This window comes from Cetorhinus maximus, chromosome 4 (assembly GCF_964194155.1).
Source record: "Cetorhinus maximus chromosome 4, sCetMax3.hap1.1, whole genome shotgun sequence".
Lineage (NCBI taxonomy): Eukaryota > Metazoa > Chordata > Chondrichthyes > Lamniformes > Cetorhinidae > Cetorhinus > Cetorhinus maximus.
In genome coordinates, this window is record NC_135882.1 from 65122178 (window position 1) to 65144988 (window position 22811).

General features: G+C 44.3%; 1 protein-coding gene across 1 annotated transcript in view; it reads right to left on the reverse strand.

Annotated features, from left to right (window-relative positions):
• zbtb10 (zinc finger and BTB domain containing 10) overlaps positions 1-7831 on the reverse strand; it is a 113156-nt gene extending 105325 nt beyond the window's left edge. The window contains exon 1 of the mRNA XM_078540257.1: positions 6782-7831. Coding sequence (XP_078396383.1) covers positions 6782-7501 — 720 coding nt within the window. The 5' untranslated portion in view covers positions 7502-7831. The remainder of the gene's footprint in view (positions 1-6781) is intronic.
• Between the last annotated feature and the right edge of the window lie 14980 nt (positions 7832-22811).

Here is a 22811-nt window from a genome sequence, read left to right on the forward strand (position 1 = left end):
ACGTAGGTAGTGGAGGAAGCAAATGTTGAAAGTAGTGGATGGAGTGCAATCAAGATGGTGCTTGTTTTGAGGAAAGGGTGGCAGATTGGGCCTATACTTACTGGACTTTAGAAGAATGAGAGGTGATCTTAGTAAAACATACAAGATTCTGAAGGGGCTTGATAGGGTAGGTGCTGAGAGGATTTTTCTCCTTATGCAGGAGTCTAGACATAGGAGGAATAGTTTCAGGTCAAGGGTTCGCGAATTTAAGACAAAGATGAGAATGAATTTCTTCCCTCAGAGGGTCATACATCTTTGGAATTCTCTTACCTCAGAGAGCAGTTGAGGCTGTGTTATTGAATATATTTTGAGGCTGAGGTAGACAGAATTTTGACCTACAAGACAGTCAAAGGTTATAGAGGGCAGGTAGGAAAGTGGAGTTAAGACCACAATCAGATCAACCACGATCTTATTGAATGGCAGAGCAGGCTCAAGGGCCAAATGGCCTATACCTGCTGCTATTTCTTATGTTACGTTCAACAAAACAGGCCGCAAATCTTTGTTCTGCTGCTGTGCGCTACACCAAATTACCCTTTATGTTTTAAGTGCTTGCAGGAACAGAATTATTGGTCAGAGTTACTTGCAAATTTGATTATTAGTTTGCTTTTCAACTTTGCACAAGTCAAAACAGATCAAAGAGAGAACAGTATTTTTTTTTACAAAAAGGACCAACTGATCTCTGATTCTTTTAACACCAAAATCATGATTGTAGCAATTTGAAATCAAATCTTTGGTGTAACTGAACAGTGAGGCACTTAGAATCGATGAATGCCATTTATCATAATTGATGAAAGCCAGTTTGGAGATACCGGAGATCCCACGTTCTTACTTTTGAAATGTTATGAAGCAATAGGAATTTATGAACTTTCCTCACTCAGGCACCAGTATTTTGGTTCTGGTGAACCCCTTGAAATTATCTTGCCTATATAGCGCAGGATTAAAATAAAAAATAAGAGATAGCTGGTAACAACATTAAGACAATAATTTCTATTTGCATATTTCATACAATAGACACCATGGAATTCATAGCAGTAATTTCATCATTTAGGTTTTTCCTTTCAGCTTCAGCACATAATGTGGTAGATGTGCTTATTTACACTGAAATAATCTTCGTTTATTTCTACTTGGGATCTTTTCCTTATTTCCTGTTTAATTCTCATTTTCTACAACATGAAGACAGTTTAATATCAAGTGGCTGCCCACTGATTCCTCACCCAAATGTTTACTGTAGGGCAACCACAGCCAACTTAATTCTATTCTTGCCCAACACCTACGTGTGCATACTTCCAAGATGGGTCACATGATCAGGGGATGGGCTGGCCCTGTCAAGGTCAGGAATCAAACCCAGGATTTTTTACATTTATACAGCTCGGTCCCATAGTAATGATTTTGAACTCCAATCAGCAGGGCCCTGAGAACTAGTTGAAGACAGGTCTATTTTCTATGCCTAGTCAGAAATTCAGCAAACATGATGGCCTGACCAGAAAGCCCACTGTAACATGGCAAATGTGTTTCATAGATCAAACATTGCTGAATAATCAGGGATGTTTACACTGAAGGACCTAGTCTTGAGTTTTAATATAAACAATAAAAATGCTAGAAATTAAAAAGTCCAAAATTTGAGACTTTATTCAGGTGGAGATTATATGGATTGTTTCATATTGATCATCTAATTTCTAATAATGAAATTTCTTCACATGATTAGTTGAGAATATTAGTTGTTACAAGCTTACAAATCTTAATTTCATCAGTTTAATTCAACACAACAGTATCATCTGCACTTCAGCCACCACGTATGCTGCCTTTAACTGTTTCTGCTCACGTCCTAAAACTGATCTGCTTCATAAATCCTGGCTCAAAAACACTACCACTATAAAGGGACGCAGTTGCAATTCACAAAATCGGATAGAAGGTATAATCCAGATCATCTACTGAATATCCCAATAACTGATGTAAAATAAACCAGGGAACTAATTTATTGAATGAGTATAAAACCCAATGCTCCATAAAATATACTGATGCACTACTAGATACAACACTTCCCTCAATTTAGTCTACTGCATTCGCTGCTCCCAATGCGGTCTCCTCTACATTGGAGAGGCCAAACGCAGACTGGGTGACCGCTTTGCAGAACACCTTCGGTCTGTCCGCAAGCATGACCCGGACCCCATTGTCGCTTGCCATTTCAACACATCACCCTGCTCTCGTGCCCACATGTCCGTCCTTGGCCTGCTGCAATGTTCCAGTGAAGCTCAACGCAAACTGGAGGAACAGCACCTCATCTTCCGATTAGGCACTTCACAGTCTTTCGGACTTAATATTTCAACAATTTCAGATCATGAGCTCTCTCCTCCATCCCCACCCCCTTTCCGATACCCCTTTTTTCAATAATTTATAATTTTTTGACAACTATATTTTTTTCTTTTCCTCCTATTTTAAAATTTATTTCGATCTATTGTTTCATCTCCACCTTTTAGCCCATTTCGATTCCTTCCCCCTACCCCACCCGCACTAGGGCCATCTGCCACTAGCTTGCTTCCCTTAATGTCCCCATTAGCACATCCTTTGGATAATATCACCACCGTCAACACCCCTTTGTCTTTTTGTCTATGATATCTTTGGCAATCTCTTCTTGGCCTCCAACTATCACTGGCCCCCTATCGAGCTCTCCTGTCCCACCCCTTTCTACCAGTTTATCTCATTTCTATATGTCTTAGTTCTGATGAGGGGTCATACGGACTCGAAACTTCAACTGTACCCCTCTCCGCAGATGCTGTCAGACCTGCTGAGTTTTTCCAGGTATTTTTGTTTTTGTTCTAGATACAACACTGGTTGTGTAAAGTAAGCAATTTTTACTCATGATTTCAGACCTTTGTTGCCAACCACAAATTTAAGACAATAACCATGGGCCACAAACTTTCTAAGTTAAGATCCACCAGGAACTTGGAAAGCAGGAGAAAATTCTGGTACAATATCTTTAAGATACATCTGAACTAAATTTAGCTCTCCAGAAGGAGTTATGAGAGCCGGTTCTTATGAGCCAAGTGCATTTAACTACCAGATTGCCTTTAATTTCCACATCTGTGTTAGTAAAATGCTAATTTAACTTGAAAGCCATTTAAAAGAGAATCTTCAAATAGTACATTTAATCTAACTGTCCCACACAAACAATGCAGTGATTCAATTACCAAATACACAATAAACCTTAAAACCTCATCCTTCAGAACTTGATTATCAGTGAACACCATCTTTAATGATAAAAGAATTCCTCATCTCTAGCAACTTCATAGCTCAGCTTACTTTACCTGCTCTTTAACTTGCACCTGATGATTCTGTTCATTTTACATTATGAATAGAATTATTTGGACATTTTAATTAAGCAACATAAGTAACACAGCAAGTTAGGAATTTAGTACTAAAAAAAATTCAATTTTCAAATGAAGGGACTTCAAACTAAGAGGATTTGATAAATTTGAACAGAACACAGAAACAGACAAATCAATCTAAGCCACGACTAAATGATCACAAATCCTGGCAATAACAATTTATGCCCATCAATTCAGTGATTTTCATTGTGGCATGAAATCAATTCAAAAATAGTTCACAAATGTTAGCTTTCCTCAAATTATGCCAGTTTTCACTTTACAAATTTGTGTCCATTGTATCGAAATAGAAATATAAAGATCTATATGGAGAGCGGGTAAAGTCTAGGTAAAGATGACAAAAGAAAGATATTTGAAAGACATACATGAAAACAAAACTAGAATAAAAGCTACTGAGCATATTAATTAATTTCTAAACTCATAGTAAAAGCAATGCAATCAAAATTGAAAGCTGAACTTAATAACTTGAGATACCAGCCAAGGATGAAGACTGGGAAATTGTGTATGCAGCATTACTTCAATATTATGAGATCGTACATCAAAGATCCCTCAGAGAAAATGCCACTTTACTGATGGTTTTAAAGGGGCAATATTTAATTTAAATGATTTCCAGTAACACTGCTATAATAAAACCTTCTAAGGGGGTTCAGCTTTGACAATGGAAAATTGAATATTTAAGTCTAGCTCTGTCAGTTCCACTTAGAACTGCATTTTGGAAAAGTAGTTATTTTAAATAACCTTGTGTTATACAAAATCTCTACTGGGAAAGCAATGGATCCCAGAAACAAAAATTCAATCTAGCATTTTGTTTGAAAAGCCTAGTTAAAAGCCTCCCTAGGGAATATAGCTTCCTTAAAAATACTGCCAAGATAGCTTCAAATAAAAATTGCAGACAGCTTCTGTGACTAATCAAGATGGTACATTTGTAAAGTAAATACCTAGTACTCAGCTTTGAAACTGAAATGAAACTACATCGAAGACAGTTCATCTATGGACTTATCTATTTATTTGCCCAGTTCTAAGGGTCTAAGTTTTGAAGAGTGTCTGGCTACCACCTTATTAAAATATCAAACACCTCAATATATGTTAAATTTTAAAACCCTACAACTGAGTTAACAATACTTATTCAACTAAGGGAATGCTTCATACAGGTGCATAGTAAACACACTAGCAACAATTCCTTTAAACCTGCACAATTTTATATAGTATTTTCATCAAAGCTTGCAACAGGATCCAGCCATACACCTGATGTGAAAAAGAATGGAACACAAGAAAATTGCAAGACAATATTTAATTGCTTTAAAGTATTGTAATACATCATAATGCATGACATGTGGCTGCAATACTGTACAAACTTCAAGTCACATTAGTAACTTCCAGTTTCACACCCAAGTTACTGATGTTCTCAGAACCCCTTGATTCTGTTAAAATCTTTACAACCCCAATTATGTTATTCTACATACATCATGCTCTTATTCCATTTTCATCCTGAAATAGTCAGGGTTGACTTCTATGCATCTAATAAACATTTTCCTATGAAACTCCATCCTGTCTATACCCACCACCTGTGATGCTACAAAAACAAACATGCATAAGAGGAAAACTGAAAGAATTGAAAAGGGAACAAGACTTTCAGATAATAAGAAAATGAGTGACAGTGGACTCATCTGGGGCAGATGCAATTACAGTAATTTGAGACAGACTGTTCTTCTAGGCTGGTACAATACCTTTCACAAGGCAGCTGTGCCTTTTCAAATTACCCTCTCCATAATTCTGACTTTGGGAGTTGTAAAAAAGGCATGTTGCAGCAAGAGGCATGTTATAAAGAGGGTTTTATATAATTTGTCTATCAATGTTAAAGATCCAGTATGTTTTGTTACAGAGCATTGTAATTTTAAAGCCTGCCAGTTATCAACTACAACATTTCTGCTCTTGATTTTCTTAATCTAGTTATGAACTCTGTAACGCAAAGAACTATCATTCCTGATGCTATGATCTATATTAGAGCGGACTTGGTATTATTCAAATCCAAATCAAAAAAGTTAACACTGGCTGAGTTGCTTAAAATCTGGATTTGAACTAGACCAAATTTAAGTAGCACTATGAATAGGTTATTGCAATAGGAATTGTGTTATCACAAACTCTTATCTGAAACTTGCATTTTTAAAACCTTCCAGATATTAACTGGTACAGAAACTCATGTCTCTCCATTATCAGGGTTCAACTGCAGAATGAAACTAATGCAGTCATTGGTGTAGTTCTGTAAATTGTATTTACAGAATTGATAATTTACAGCTCTCCTCAAAATGCACTGCAAGACATTATCAATGTCTGATGGTTTCTTGATCATCAAAATTGACTCAGGCCAGTGTCACTTGGTAGATTTAATTTAGGACCTAGGAACAAATTGCAGAACCATATCTATAATTAAGTTTTACAACCTTGAAGATTAATATGGACTAGTTTGTTCTTGAACCAAACTAATTCCCCACTCAAGTTTATAGCTTTGAAAACAGCATTTTGCAAAAGCCTGATGAAGGGTTTACACCTGACCTAGTAACTCGTCTTCTCTCCAGAGCCTAACCAACCTGCTGTATTCCAGTATCTTCAGTTATTGATTTTGAGCATCAACATTTTTCTTTTTCAAAATCTTATTTTTAATGTTTAAAACTGTTAATTGTCAAAACTGTTCAAAAGTACAAGCTGTATAAATGCAGCACTTAATCTCTCAAACGTACAGAATGATTCCTTTGATTCAAAATATGAGTCAATTCTAATTTACCGAAAAAAGTCTTGACCAACTCGCATTACTATCTGCACAACTGCAGAATAAATTCTCAAACCAGACCGTATAATAGCTGTGCGAGGGCAACAAAACTTAAGTGAAGAAAAAAAAAGTTGGAACTCACAAACGTGGAAGATCTGGTGTTTTTTTTTGTTGCTGCCTGTGCTTCTCGTCCCCTTTCCAAATACAGCGTGCATTGGTCAGTAATGTGATCCCCCCGGTGTTATGTTCCGATCCTTGGGCCACAGTGCCATGTAAACAGGGTACAAGATCAAATTCCGTTCCGATCAATAGATCCAAACTGAATTCAATCTGTTGTGTAAATGGATTAAGGACCTCGGGGGATGGGATTGAGCGAGAGAGAGCCAGAGAAAGATAACTCTAAACCATAACGCCTATCGTAGCTTCGAGTAACCTGAAGAGCCACTAATATAATCAGAGCTTTAAGTCTGAAGTAAATGGAGTCACAGCAATCGGAATGAAGGCAGGATCAGCAATGGCTACTTAACACCATCCCCCACTTAGAGAGGAAGCCGAGACTGCCTTTTGCAGTATAATTTATAGCCACTCTCACCTCCATGCAGACTGCAGCCGACGGGTCATTCTCCCGGTGCTCGGTGTAAAGGTGATGCCGCAGCAGTGTGGTTCTCCTGTAATTGCGGCTTCCTTTCACGAACTTGTTGCGGTTATTGTTGCTCCCCAGCCCGCTGTTGGCCCGCAGGCACCAGGAGCAGTACATGAGGCCCGTCTCCTGCTCGTACTGAAGCCACGGGAACTCCTGCAGCCACGACCTCTGGAAAGTGCGCTGTTGCGGCAGCAGTAAGGACTGGGGCCGCCCAAGCAGGGTCAGCCCTACTCCTTTCCGGCTGCAGCCGCTATTTTCCTCCTCGTCGTCTTGTCCCACTTTGGCTCCGGCTCCTTCCCCGGAGGTCACGGCTCGCTCCTCGCTCCCGGGCCCGTCTACCCCTTCCTCCTCCTCGGCCGGCACCTCCTCCTCTTCTTCGGACTCGTTGCTGCTAATGGAGCCACCGTCGACCACCCGCACCGAGACCTCTTGCTCCGGGTACTCATCGTCCACCACCACCGTCTCAACCCAGTCCTCCTCCGGGGCGGGAGCGGCCTCGGCGCCGTCCAGTGCAGGAAGGGCAGCCAGTTTGCTTGGAGTGACCGAAGAGAAGGCCCCGTTCGAAGCCTCGCTGCTGTTGTTGTTGTGGGGCCCGGGTTCGGGTTCGATCTTGGCGATAGCGGCTCCGGTGCGGAAAGCCAGTGAGCGCCTGTTCCTTTCGCCGGACATCGTGTGTGTGGGGGGTGGGGAGGGGTCGTTGATCCGAGCGCTGACCGGGGAAGGAAGGGGGTGGGGAGGAGGGGGGGGAGGAGGGTTCCTTTCCCGCGAGAACCTTTTTTCCCCCCCTTCCTTTCTCTTTGCCAGCCAAACTCCGGCACCGGATGAATTGGGAAAAGTTACGAGCGGAGCGGTCGGGCCACCGAGTACAGCCCGACTGCGCTGAAGAGCCGGTACTGAGCGGCGGTTTTTGTTCGGCCGCCGCCGCGCGCACGATCCAGTGTCCAGCCGCTCGTGCTCCCCCAGCCCCAGCGGCTCCGAGTCCGCGAGACACGCAGCGGACGCCAACGGGCAAAGCTCCCAAACTGCACCGCGCGCGAGCGCCGTGCCGTACCGCTGCCTCCCTCAGGCCAACTCGGCTTCCTGGCCAACCAATCACTAAGTCACTCTCTTTAATTTATTATAGATATAGATGTTCATTTTCTTTTTCCCTTCAATTAACCCCGATCTCTCTTGGCAACCATTCTACCATCCTTAGCTTTCAGTCACAGGTTTCTGTTTCTGACGTTGCAGCATATCTTACAAAATAATCTTTTTAGTAAGTGGTTCTCAGGATAGATTGACTTGTCCAGCACACAATTTCCCTGAGCGAAAAAGGTGGTGATAGTAAAACGTGATGGGGGTCGGGTAATATATTTGTGCCCCTGAACAATGTAAAATATCCGGCTGTGGAATTGCCCTAACTTGGATTGTGTCTACAGAAAACATTTGGAGCTACATAATGCTAGGCTGATGTATTGGTGGCAGTTGTTCAGGGCAGCAATTTGAGATTATAAATCAAGAGTACCATAAAGAACTTTACTGGCAGAATCTTAAAAGCATTGGCTTCAGTACAGTTTTTCCCTACATATATTAGCATATTAGCCCAAAAAGCTCTAAGCAAAGGAGCAAAATTCTGCAAATGCTGGAAATCTGAAACAAAAACAGAAAATGCTGGAGATACTCAACAGGTCAAGCAGCATCTATGGAGAGAGAAAGAGGGTTAATGGGCTGGATTTTTTGAAACCCCCCCTCCTCCTCCCCCCCTCAGCCTGCATGTTTGAGAGCAGGGATCTCATAAAATGCAGCACGCAGCCTGCCAGCCACCATCCCACTCACCTCCGACCTGTCTCCCAATTAATGGCCACTTAAGTGCCTCATCCCGCTCCCACTGCTTTTTTACCTGCGGCAGGGGAAGGCCCAGTACCAAGCGAGTACCCCGGCAGCTTTCACTGGGCGAGCTGGTGTCAGACAAGGGGGAAACCATCCTTTGGGGCCCCTGTGCCCATCAGAGGCACCCCTCCTCCAAGGTCATATCCTCCCTTTAGCCCTCACCCTCTGGCCTCTCAAACCCAGCCCCCATTCCATCACTTGTGTCTGTCAGCCAAGCCCTGCCCATATCCAGGACTTACCTGAAGTCCAGTCTCCATAACCTCCTCCTCTTCGGGGACTGGCTGTAGTTCCAACAGTGGTCACCACTCGAACCTGGTGCTGCTGGGAACACATAGTTGCCAGCCACCTGGATTGGCCAGTAGTTCTCAAGATGGGGCTTCCTTCCCAGATGGGGGCAGAAGTCTCGCCCTCCAATAAACACTGCCCTTCCAGGTTTAGCTGGCATTTTGATGGACGGGCTCCCAACCAACATTTTCATCAGGAGGGAGGGGAGAGTGGAAGAATACGGCGCCCCATAAAATCCAACCCAACGTTTCAGGTCAGTGACCTTTCATCAGAACTTCACTAAATGAATCTGGTGATAACAGAGAGAACAACAGTAAAAGTTAAGGGTCAGGAATACCAATTCCAGTACATAGAAGCAAAATCCTGGAACTCCCTTCCTAACAGCTCTGTGGGAGTACTAATATCACATAGGCTATTTAAGTTCAAGAAGGTGGGTCACTTCCACTTTCTCCAGGACAATAAATACCTTGCCAGCAACCCTCATGTCCTAAGAACAATTATAAAAAAAAACTGTCCAATGATTGCAAACAGGTTTTGTATAGCTTTTTTTATAGTATGTCATCACAATATGTACACTAAGCCAATTCCAGTCATGATGTCATTTCAAGTCATGTCATCAAGACACAGACACTGATTACACCTCAACAGTAAACCTAGCATGCTTATCTGCATTAAATTGCATCTGCATCTTCCATGTGTCTGCCAATTTCACAAAATTAATGCTTTCTATTATGCTCACTGTATACTATGATGCTAAGTTTTGTACTATGTAAATGTCAAAATTGTGCTCTCTAAACTCAAAGTCCAGGTCATTTATATGTAACAAGGGAAGTAATGGTTCTAATACCAACCTCTGGGGTTTCCACTGCATACTTCTCTCCAGTCAGAAAAACATCAGTTCATCTCTATTCTCTGCCTCCTATCCTTGAGCCAATTTTGTGCCCAAGTTACCACTGTCCCTTGAATATAATGTTTCTATTTTCCAAATAAGTCTGTAATGAGTTACTTTATCAAATAACTTGGAAGTCCAAACATACATCTACTGCACTACCTTCATCATCCTCTCTGTGACTTTGTCAAAGAACTCAATCAGCTTTTTCAGACATGATTTTCCTTTAACAAATTCATGTTGGCTGTTATTTATTAACCTATGCTTTTCCAAGTGAGAATTAATTTTTGCCTTGACAGTGGTCTCTTTATAGTTTTCCAAAACTGATGTCTGTAGTTACCAAGTTTATCCCTCTTTCCTTCTTTGAACAAAGATGTAACATTTGCAGTCCTCCCATTCTCTGGCACCACTCCAAGGAGGATTGAAAGATTGCGGTTAGAGCTTCTGATCTCCATCCTTGTATTCCACAACAACCTATGATGCGACTCGATCTCGACTGAGTGAGTTGCCAACCCATATCGCACCTCCTTTCTATTTATTTTTGTCCTCTCCAATTTCTCTACTCCCTACTCTGCTACTGTGACATCCTCTTCTTTGTGAAGACAGATGTGAAGTATTCTTTTTTTTTTGTAAAAATATACTTTATTCATAAAAAATCTTCAATCACATTCAAAACCATTTCAAAAACAACATTACAAGGGTACAATCCAGGTTAAACTTTTACAAAATGTATCACCAGGTGCATCAGTACAAACAATATTACAATCATTTACAGCCTTTCATTTTGATCTGTACAGCCCGAGGGGCTCTAAACAGTTCCCAGTCTCTCGGTGCGCTGTGGTAGAAAGGTCTTAGACAGCGACCCTTCCCCATTGCGCCTTTGCGGCAGCTGCCCCAAGCTTTAGTGCGTCCCTCAGCACGTAGTCCTGGACTTTGGATTGTGCCAGTCCGCAACAATCGGTCGGGGACAACTCTTTGTGCTGGAAGACCAACAAGTTTCGGGCAGACCAAAGCGCGTCTTTCACCGAGTTGATGATCCTCCAGCTGCAGTCGATGTTTGTCTCGGTGTGTGTCCCTGGGAACAGCCCGTAGAGCACAGAGTCCTGTGTCACAGAACTGCTCGGGATGAACCTCGACAGCAACCACTGCATCTCTCTCCAGACTTTCTTTGCAAAGGCACAATCCACAAGGAGGTGAACAACGGTCTCTTCCCCACCACAGCCACCTCGAGGGCATCGTGCAGAGGGGGTGAGACTCCTGGCGTGTAGGAAGGATCTGACGGGGAGGGCCTTTCTCACCACCAGCCAAGCTACGTCTTGGTGCTTGTTGGAAAGTTCTGGCGATGAGGCATTCTGCCAAATGACTTTGACAGTCTGCTCGGGGAACCATCCCACAGGGTCCACCCTCTCCTTATCCCTCAGGGCCTCTAGGACGTTACGTGCTGACCACTGCCTGATGGACTTGTGGTCAAAGGTGTTTTTCTGCATAAATTTTTCCACCAGGGACAGGTGGTACGGCACGGTCCAACTACTTGGAGCGTTCCGCGGCAGCGTGGCCAGACCCATCCTTCGCAACACCGGGGACAGGTAGAACCTCAGCACGTAGTGACACTTGGTGTTTGCGTACTGAGGGTCTACGCACCGCTTGATGCAGCCACACACAAAGGTGGCCATCAGTATGAGGGCGATGTTGGGCACGTTTTTTCCCCCTTTATCTAGAGGCTTGTACATCGCGTCCCTGCAGACACGATCCATTTTCGACCTCCAGATAAAGCGGAAGATGGCTCGAGTGATCGCCATCGCGCAGGAGTGTGGAATGGGCCAGACCTGCGCCACGTACAGCAACAGCGAGAGTACCTCACACCTGATGACCAGGTTCTTACCCGCAATGGAGAGGGAGCGTCGCTCCCACATGCCCAGTTTCCTTTTCACCATAGCCACTCGCTCCTTCCAGTTTCTAACGCATGCCCCGGTCCCTCCGAACCATATCCCCAGCACCTTCAGGCCGTCAGCCCTGACAGTGAAGGGGACAAAGGATCGGTCAGCCCAGTTCCCAAAGAACATGGCCTCGCTCTTCCCACGATTTACCTTGGCTCCCGAGGCCAGTTCGAACTGGTCGCAGACGTGCATCAGTCTGCGCACCGACAGCGGATCCGAGCAGAAGACGGCGACGTCGTCCATGTACAGGGAGGCTTTTACCTGAGTGCCTCCACTGCCTGGGATCGTCACTCCTCTTATGCCCGGATCCTTCCTGATGGACTCGGCAAAGGGTTCTATGCAGCACACGAAAAGGACAGGCGAGAGAGGACAGCCCTGCCTGACTCCAGATTTAATCGGAAAGCTATCTGTTTCCCACCCATTGATTGAGACTGCGCTACTGATGTTAGTGTAGAGCAGTTGGATCCAATTTCGAATTCCCTCCCCAAAGCCCATTTTGGAGAGCACATCCCCCATGTAGGTGTGCGATATTCTGTCAAAGGCCTTCTCCTGATCCAAGCTGATGAGGCAGGTATCCACACCCCTGTCCTGTACATAGGCAATCGTATCCCTGAGCAGCGCCAGGCTGTCAGAGATCTTCCTGCCTGGCACAGAGCAGGTCTGGTCAGGGTGAATCACCAATTCCAGAGCGGATTTGACCCGGTTGGCGATGACCTTGGACAGAATCTTATAGTCCACATTCAACAGTGAAATGGGTCGCCAATTTCTAATTTCCTCCCTTTCCCCCTTGTGCTTGTAGATGAGGGTGATGATGCCTTTCCTCATGGATTCTGACATGCTGCCGGCCAGGAGCATACTCTCGTACACTTCTAGCAGGTCTGGGCCGATCAAGTCCCACAGAGCCGAATACAACTCCGCCGGCAGGCCGTCGCTTCCGGGGGTTTTACTCTTCTCGAAGGACTCGAGGGCCTTAGTCAGTTCGTCAGGAGTTAGCGGTTTGTCTAGGCTCTCCCGCGTACTGTGGTCTAAGACCTCCGTGATAGAGGACAGGAAGGACTGGGAGGCCGTGCTGTCCGTGGGCTTCACGTCATACAGTCCGGCATAAAAGGATTTGCTGATCCTCAGAATGTCGGACCGTGATGACTTTACTGAGCCGTCTTCTTCCTTCAGGCTGCTGATCACAGAGCGCTCTCTGTGTACCTTTTGGAAGAAGAAACGTGAGCACGTCTCATCCTGCTCCACGGAGCGGACTCTGGAACGGAAGATGATCTTGGAGGCCTCCGAGGCAAAGTGCGAGGCTTGCTGGCCCTTCACCTCTTGGAGCTCCTCCTTGACATCGACCCCCATCGACCGCAGCCGGAGCAGATTCTGCATCTTTTCCTGGAGTCGGGACATTTCCCTCTGTTCCTTTCTAGCTTTCTGGGTGCCTTTGCGGATGAAAAACCTCTTGATGCTTCCCTTGATCACTTCCCACCAGTGTGTCAGGGACTCAAAGAGGGGTTTCACGGTTCTCCAACCTTTGTAATCCCTCTTGAGCTCCTCAATGTTCTCTGGGGTCAGCAGTTGCACATTTAGCTTCCATGCCCCCCTGCCCACCCTCAGGTCTTCCTCCAAGTGGCAGTCCGCCAGTAGGAGGCAGTGGTCAGAGAAGAACACCGGCTTGACGTCGGTGGATCTGACTGTGAATGCACGGGACACAAACAGGAAGTCTATCCTGGAACGAATGGACCCGTCTGGCCGCGACCAGGTGTATCTACGCTGCGCTCCGTCTGCAGGGTTGCTGAAGACGTCGTGCAGCTTGGCATCCTTAACTGTTTCCATCAGGGATCTGGACGTAGCGTCCAATCTGCTTCCGGCCCTGCCGGATCGTCCAGCCGCATCGATGATGCAGTTGAAGTCCCCGCCCAGAATGACCGGCCTGGAGGTCGCCAGCAGCAGTGGGAGCTGCTGAAAAACCTCCAGCCGCTCAGCCCCTTGTGCCGGGCCGTACACGTTAATTAACCGGAGTGGAGCGTTCTTGTACATTACGTCTGCTACCAGGAGTCGCCCGCCCACCACCTCCTTGACCTCGGAGACGGTGAAGTTGCCTCCCCGCAGCAGAATACCCAGGCCGGAGGAACGAGAGTCGTTTCCGCCCGACCAGATCGATGGCCCGTGGGACCACCATCGTGACCATTGCCTGTAGGAGCTGAGGTGCGGTATCGCACACTCCTGCAGAAACAACAGGTCAGCTTTGACCTTGGCTAGGTAGTCCAAGGTCGCAACACATCGCGTAGTAGATTTAATGCTACGCACATTTATGGATACAATCTTTAAACCCATATTAAAGCATTTATTCTCCTACCAAACCCACTGTCTCTGAGAGTCCCAGACCTTTAGTCTGCTCCTTCATACCCGTAGTGAGCTCAAATTCCTTCACTTTGGATGGGCTGAGGTAGATCTCCTTGGCCGTGTTCTGCTCCAGTGGCATCTGGAGGTTCACGTAGTGAGCGGGTTTTGAGATGACCTTTGCTGGAGAAGCTTCTCCAAAACTCACCCCCTCTGGGGGGTTGCTGTTCCCGGCTTCCTGGAGCTGGGGTGCGATGATTGCCTCACTGCTCCCAGATTCCAGGGGCTGTGGTGCACTGGCCACCTCAGGTTGCAGGCAAAGTTGGGGTGCGCTGGGCTCCTTGTTGTCTCCAATTTTCTGGAGCTCGGGTGTCTCGTCCTCCAACGCCCTGGAGCTTTGCCGCCTCTTCTGTCGGTGCCGCTCTGGCACTTCATCATCCGAAGAGCTGCTGCCCTTGTCATCCGTGTCGGATGGGAGACGCCTCTTGCCGCTTCTCTGGGAAACGCCTTTGCTTCTTCTTCGCTCCCTCTTACTTTTCTTGTTCTTCACCGTCCGCCACTCCCCCTGCTGCTTTTCCACTGCTGCCTCCTCCTCCATTGATTCGCTGTCCTGAGGGCTGGAAGGTTCAGGGGGTAGTGCTGTTGATTGGCTCTCTGTTGCCTCAATCTCTTTCTCCACCTTGTCTCTCTCTGTGTCCTCCTTTGTCCCGTTGAGCTCCCTGGGGGCCTTGGTGGTTGGAGTGACACGGAACCTTTCTTCTGCTTCCCCCTGGTCGGCTTTGGCTGCCTGTGCGTAAGTACGGCAGCGTTTGGGGCAGGTCCTGTAGAGGTGACTTGCCTCGCCACACAGGTTGCAGCACTTGGCCTGTTTGCAGTCTTTTGTCTGGTGCCCTTCCTGTTTGCAGATCTTGCAGAGGGAGGCGCTGCAGTTGGCCGCCACATGGCCAGCCTTGCCGCATGAGCGACAATGCTTGGGTTGCCCAGCGTAGACCAGGTAGCCACGGTTTCCCCCGATTGCGAAACTGGAAGGAGGGTGGAAAATGGCTCCCTTACCATCGGTCTTTAGCGTGACCTTAAACAGGCGTTTGCCTGTCCAGATCCCCAAGTCGTCTCGAATCTCGGTGCCGCTCCCCACCTTATCGAAGTACCTGGTGAGGAAGGTGACCACGTCGGCGACAGGGACGAAGGGGTTGTACACATGCACCATCACCTCACGTTCCCGTTGCAACGGCAGAGAAAAGTGCGGCTCTGCCGTCAGGATCTTCATCTCCGGCAGGTCTCTCTTCTCCTCGAACACCCTCAGGAGCCGGACGCAGTCTGCCACTCGCTTGAAAGTCACGTCGAAATAACCACCTTTGCGGGAGTCGTGCAGGGTGAAGATCTCCGTAGCTTGGAAGCCGCACGCCTTCAACAGGATCCTCCTGGTGAAGAAGCCCCGATCCATAGGTGATCCTCCTTCGTCGCTGTGGTTCACCGTGACTCGGACAGTGATAGGTAACCCACGGTATGGATTTGGATTGCGATTGGTTATCGCCCTTCCATCCCGACCTTGCCTTGGCAGGACCATGGTGTCGCCCCTGCAACACTTGATCTTAGCCAAAAGGCCGAGAAGCGATCAGATGTGAAGTATTCATTCAATACCTCAGTCACGCCTCTGACTCCAAAAGAAGATTTCCTTTTTTTCACTAATTAGCTGCACAATTTCTTTGACTACACTTTTACTTTTTATATATTTGTAAAAGATTTTGGGTTTCCTTTTCGGTTACCGCTAAACTTTTCTCGCACTCTCTCTTTGCCCTTCTTAATTTGCCCCTTTCAATTTCTCCCTGCATTCTCTGTATTCTACCTGGTTTTTAGTTCTATTCTGTATCTGACATTTGTCACAAATCTCCTTTTTCTGTTTTATTTTCACCCCTATTGCCTTTGTCATCTATGGAACTTGAGCTTTGGATGCCCCATCTTTCTCCAATAAGAAAGGACTTAATTTATACCCGAACTATCTCAACTGTAAAGAGCTGCTGTCATTTATTGTTTTCCTGGACAATCTTTTTTTCCCAATCTATCTGTGCTAGATCCCTTCCTAAATCATTGAAAATGACACTCTTCCAGTTGGGTATTTTCACCCTGAATTTTACTTTGTTCTTCTTCATAACTACTTTAAACCTAATAATATTATGATCGCTATTGCCCAGATGTTCCCTCACTCAAACACACTCCAGTTGTGTGATTTTGCATCAACAATGGATAAAACTATTATTTTAAATTGAGATGCATTGATTTAGAATGAAAAAAGTTGCATGACATTGTTGAATGAGTGAAAGGAAGAAAATTGTGGTAATTTCAAATGTCTGCAGCCATCTAGATACTCCTCAAAACCAGCTGTTACATTCTTGTTCTTATTTTACTCTTCTCATTCTGGATTATTTTGAATTCTGTATCATAGATACTATTTCTGGGAAAGTCCCAATTCCCTATAGATTCAAGAGTGTTTGGCTTAACCTTGATATCCAAGTAATACATCCAGGATAACAATACCTCAAACCTTGTCTGTTAATTGCTTTCAGCTACTAGACTTATCCTGTCTTCATCAGGGACAGCATTTTCCGGTCGGCGAGAGGGATAAGGGCCCACTTGCTGACGCGTAAAATGACGCGGGGTGAAGTCGGCGTGCGTCCTGACGTCATCCCACGTCATTTAGATTCTCAGTTCGGTGGGCGCGTAGCTGAGTCAGCTGCGCACCCACCAACCTGTCAACGGCCTATTAAGGCCATTAAGAAAGTAAGTAAAATGATTAATGGACCTGCCCGTCCAACCTTAAGGTTGACGGGCAGGCGAAGAGCTCAGGCGGCCTTCAGATAAAACATGAAACCTCATCCACGTGCAAGATGAGGTTTTATGAGGGATTTAAAATTTGTGTTACATTTTTAATAAAAGTAATTGACATGTCCCAGCTCATGTGACAGTGTGACATGAGGGGACATGTCAATAAAATTTTTCTCATCCTTTATTATCTTTTTAAAAGTAACACTGATCTCCCTGAGGCAGCACTTGGCGTGTCCCCAACTTGGAGTGCCAATCAAGAACCCACCCGCTCCCGCACAACCCCCCCACCCTGATGGGGGTGGGGGGGGAATGCTGCCCCAGATGTCTGTCATTTTTGACCAGCAAATAGAACGTTATAGCTTTGGAAAAAAAACAGGAAATGCTGGAAATATTCAGCAGGTCAGGTAATATCTGTGGAGACAGAAACATAGCTAACATTTCAGGTCAATTATCTGATGAAAGGTCACTAACCTGAAACGTTCACTCTGTTTCTCTCTTCACAGATGCTGCCTGACTTGCTGAGTATTTCAGCATTTTCCGTTTTTATTGCAGATTTCCTACATCTGCAGTATTTTGCTTTTGTTGTTATAGGTTAGAAACTATTAACAAAAGCTGTGCCAGCAAATAAGTAACAGTCATATAATGCTGTTATAAATTTACAATATTCTATTATTGAACTCTCAAGTCGACAGAACCATAAAGCTAATGGAATACTGGATTTTATGGCAAGAGTTATAGAATGGAAAAGTTGAAATGTAATGGTGAATCTATATATAGAATAATGATTGCATCTGAGGGCTCCATCACCTTAAACATTCAGTCCCTCCACCACTGATGCATTGTGGCAGCAAGGTGTACAATGTACAAGATGCACTGGAGCAACTCACCAAGCCTCCTTTGACAGCACCTTCTAAATCCAAGACCTCTGCCAATCGAAGGATAGGGATTACAGGCATATGGGAACATCACCACCTCCAAGTTCCTCAATAATTCACACACCATGCTGACTTGGAACTATATGATCACTCCTTCACTGTTGCTGAGTCAAAATCCTCGACTCCCTCCCTAACAACACTGTGGGTGTACCTGCACCAAATGAACTGCAGCACATCAAGAAGTGGTTCATCAACAACTTCTCAAGGTGAATTACAACAAATGATGGCCTTGCCAGCGAAGCTCACATCCCTGCAATGAATGTTTTAAAAATGGGGAATTTCAAGTGCAAGTTATATCCAACGCAAATTGAGTTATCACAAATGTTTACGTTTTTATAAACAGGCATGTTGGAGATGGCCCTGCCCAATGGCCATAATCACCTTAGCGATCTTCCACCAATTGTGCCCATTTGTGGCCCTTCAGGGAGGCTGTTTTTTAAGGTGCAAAGGCACTAGCAGGCACCTTTTAAGATGTTTAACTATTTAAAAAAAAAGAGAAACTGATTAATGTATGCCAATGAAACTAATAAATTGTTCTGTATAGCTTTGTAAAGTCATATTCAGTTAATTAAAATCAGGTTGTTCACACTCAATTCAGAGAGCTTATTTTTTGAGATAAGCCCTAAGTTCAGCTTTATTAATAAAATTGCACCAGGTTACCACTTAAATACATCGAGGAATATTTTTTAATGCAGGAGACTGAGAGCAGAGCACAGAATAAAGGATGAGATCAAGAGCAGAGCAGGATAAAGGGTGAATCGGAGAGCAAAGTGCAGCAGCATAAAGTCTGAGGCTAACTGTGAGACTGTGAAGCAAATGTGGGGAAAGTAAGTGGCATAGTGATGTCAGAGCACAAGGAGACGCACAGGGTTAAGTGCACAGGTAAGCATTTAACTTAATTTGCAAACATTGAATTTAATTTGATTTAATCAACTTATAAAGTAAGCTGTAAATCAATGAATTAATGTAAGTACTAAAAATAAGCCAATTTGATAAAATACAGAAACTCCAACTTATATTTTATACATTGTATATTGAATAGTTTATTATATTACGGATCAATGTATCATTAATCAGATCTAGGTCATAACATTAAAATTAAATAAAGAGGAATGGTAGTATTAAAGGGTTCTGCATTTTTCAGTAAATCAAAATAAGAGTTAAATAAAAACATTTAAGTTAACCTACTTATAAAATAGTGACTTCAGCACAAGGGAAGGAGCTGATTGGTGAATAGCTGGTGAGTGTTCATTTAAATCTTAAGTTTATTTCTGTTAATTTAGTGCTTAGTCTAATAAATAGAAGCATGATAGGGCATCTCCGATCTGTTAAATGGACATTCTGTGCCATTTGGAGACTTCAGGATGCTTCCTATGTCCAGGGCAACCATGTGCAGGAAGTGTCATCAGCTGGAGAAACCCGAGACCTGGGCTTTGGAGATTGAGCAGCAGCTGGCATCACTGTGGTGCATTTGCAAGGCTCAGAGCCACGAGCATGCTACGTTTCTGGATGTGGTCAGCCCATAGCTTAAGAGTGAGCAGGTGAAAGCGATACAGTTAGGGAGAACCAGGCAGGTACTGCAGCATCTCGCTTTCTCACTGGTATTCAGTTCAGAATACTGGTGAGGGTGGTGGTTGCTCTGGGGAATTTGGCCACAGCACCAAAAGTGCCTTAGCTGGGCAGTGGAGGGGAAGAGGAAGATTGGCAAAGCAATAGTGATAGGGAATTCTAGTTAGGTGAACAGGCAGGCTTTTCTGCAGGTACAGGTGCGATTCCAGGATGGTATGATATCAGGGTCCAGGATATCATGAGTGGCTGCAAAACATTTTGAAGGAGGGGGGTGAACAGCTGGAGGTTGTGGTTCATATTGGTACCAATGACATAGATAGAAAGATAAGGTCCTGAAGGTAGACTTTAAGGAGCTAGGAAAGGTGTCGAGAAGCAGGGTCTCAAAGCTGGTAATCTTCAGATTACTCTCGCTGCCACAGGCAAGAGAGTATAGAAATAGAAGGATAATGCAGATGAATGCATAGCTGGAGAGATGGTACCCAAGGGAGGGCTTTAGATTCTTGGAACATTGGAACAGGTTGTTGGAGAGATGAGACCTGCACAGACCGGATGGGATACATCTCAGCAGGACAGGAACCATTGTCCTCGGGCAGTTTGCTATTGCTGTGGCAGAGAATTTAAAGTAGTTTGATGAGGAGATGGGAACCATGATTTAGCATTAGAAATGAGAAACAGGTGCACAAAGGATTAGGAGAGACAAATAGAACTATTGTAAGAAATACATTAATAAGGTGTTCGGTTGGGTCAGACTGAAAAGGAATGCAGTAAGGTCTAAATTAGGTTTACAGTGTATGCATGTAAACATACAAAGGGTGGTAAATACAGTTTGTGAGCTGCAGGCACAAATAGGCACATGGGAATATGATGTGGTGATAAAGAAGACATGGTTCAAAGAAAGCAGGAATGCATATTAAATATTCCTGAATGCAACATGTTCAGAAAAGATAGGGAAGGAAAGAATGGAGGAGGAGTAGCAGTATTGATGAAGGAGAATATTACAGTGCTGAGGAGAGAGGATGTCCTAAAGGAATCAAGGAAACATCTATTTGGTTAGCATTAAGAAACAATAGAGATGTAATTACACTGCTTTATGTATTCTATAGGCCACCAACTAGTGGCAAAGATATAGAGGAAAAGATTTGCAGGGAAATTGCAGAGAGGTACAAGAACTATAAAGCAATGATACCGGGGAACTTTAATTATCCTAATATAGATTGGGACTGTAATAGTGTAAAGAGTAGAGAGGGGAGAGAGATTCTGAAGTGTGTTCAGGAGGGTTTTCTTAAGTATTATGTTTCTGGTCAAACAGGAAAGAGCTAGATCTGGTTCTGGGGATTGAGGTTGGTCAAGTGGATCAAGTGTCAGTGGAGGAAATTAGGGAATAGTGATCATATCATAAGCTTTTGAGTAGCCATGGAAAAGGACAAGGAGCAATCTAGAGTAAAAAATACTTAATTGGAGGAGGGCCAATTTCAGTGGGTTGAGAACAGACCTGTCTCAGTAAATTGGAATGAAGGATTGACAAGCAAAACTGTAGCAGAACAATGGGTTGCCTTTAAAGAGGAAATGGTTCAGGTACAACTGAACTACATTCCCAAGAGGGGGAAAGATAGGGCAAACAAAGCCAGAGCTGCCTGGATAATGAAAGAGATACAGAGTAAGATGAAGCAGAAAAAGGATGCTATGACAGATGTCAGGTTGATAATTCAAGTGAGAATCAGGCTGAATATGGAAAGCTCAGAGAGGAAGTGACAAGCAAAATAAAAGAGGCAAAGAGAGACTATGAGAAGAGACTGGCAGCTAACATTAAAGGGAATCCAAAAGTTTTCTATAGGCATATAAATAGTAAAAGGATACTTAGAAGAGCAATGGAGCCAATTAGGAACCAAAAATGGAATTTACAAGCAGAGGCATGGTTGACATTCTGCCTACCACACAATTGAGCAACACCACTTATGAATTTCAGTGCTGGTGCGATACCAGGTGCAGAGGCCATAAGTCCCAACAACTGGCTGATTGAATCAAATAATATGTTCCTCTGGCTGTTCGTAATAGGCAGAATACAGACCATGCTCAACCAACCTGCACTTGCAAAGCCCAAAACAAAATGTCTACTGTTAGGTGAGATTCCATGATTGGGCAGCAGCGGCTGAATGAGTGCACTAATAACTACACTAACAACCAATTTAAGATAACCAGCTGAGCTCGTAGCATCGCTCGTTTACGCTTGCTAGTGGCGACATACGCAGGGTCCTGTTCTTTGAAAGCAAAAGGAATATGTTCAAGCCTTGCATCTTTGTTGAATTAACCGGGGGCTTGGGGAGCCTATAGTCCCCCATTGCTTTCTCCATGGCAATGCCTCAGCCAATCAGAGGCGACTTGCCAACCAATCAGCACCTTTTTTCTCCTGTAGTATAAATTGTTGTGATCGTTTGAAATTTGTCATTCTCCCATTTGTCCTGATGCGTGCAAGGCAAAAAGCTTCAGGAATATTTCTTTTCAGCAATATTTAAGTTCTGTACTACCAAGCAACTGTATTCTTTTATTCTATGGTTCTGGTGAAGAGAAGGTAGAAGGGAGATTTGATAGAGGTGTTCAAAATTGTGATGGGTCTAGACACAGTAGTTAGAGAAATTGTTCCCATTGGCAGAAGAGTCAAGAGCCAAAGGATACAGATTTAAGGTGATTGACAAAAGGCAACATGAGGAAAAACCTTTTTACGCAGCAAGTGGTTAAGATCTTAATTGCTTTGCCCAAGGAGATGTTGGAGACAAATTTTATCATGGTTTTCATAGAGAATTGCATAAGCACCTGAAGAGAAAAAAAATTCAGGGCTGGGGGAAAGAGTGAGGGAGTAGGGCTAGCTAAATTGCTCTTGTAGAGAGCTGGTATAGACTCAATAGGCTGAATAGTCTCCTTCAGTGCTGTAACCATTCCATGATTCTATAAAATATTTTGAAATGCAGAATTAACTGTTCACATATCCAAATGCACATATTACAGATGTAATAACTATTAATTAGGGATGCATAAGTATATACTTATATAAAATCTCTTAAAGTTAATTTATGTTTTTAAAAATTTATTCTTTCATGGGGTGTGGGTATTGCTGGCTAGGCCAGCATTTTTCCCTAACTGTCCTTGAGAAGGTGGTGGCGTGCTGCCTTCTTGAACCGCTGCAGGCCATGTGGCGTAAGTATACCCACAGTGCTATTCAGAAGGAAGTTCCAGGATATTGATGCAGCAACAGTGAAGGAACGACAACATAGTTCCAAGTCAAGATGGTGCGTGACTCAGAGGGGAACTTGCAGGTGGTGGTGTTCCCATGCACCTGCTGGCCTTGT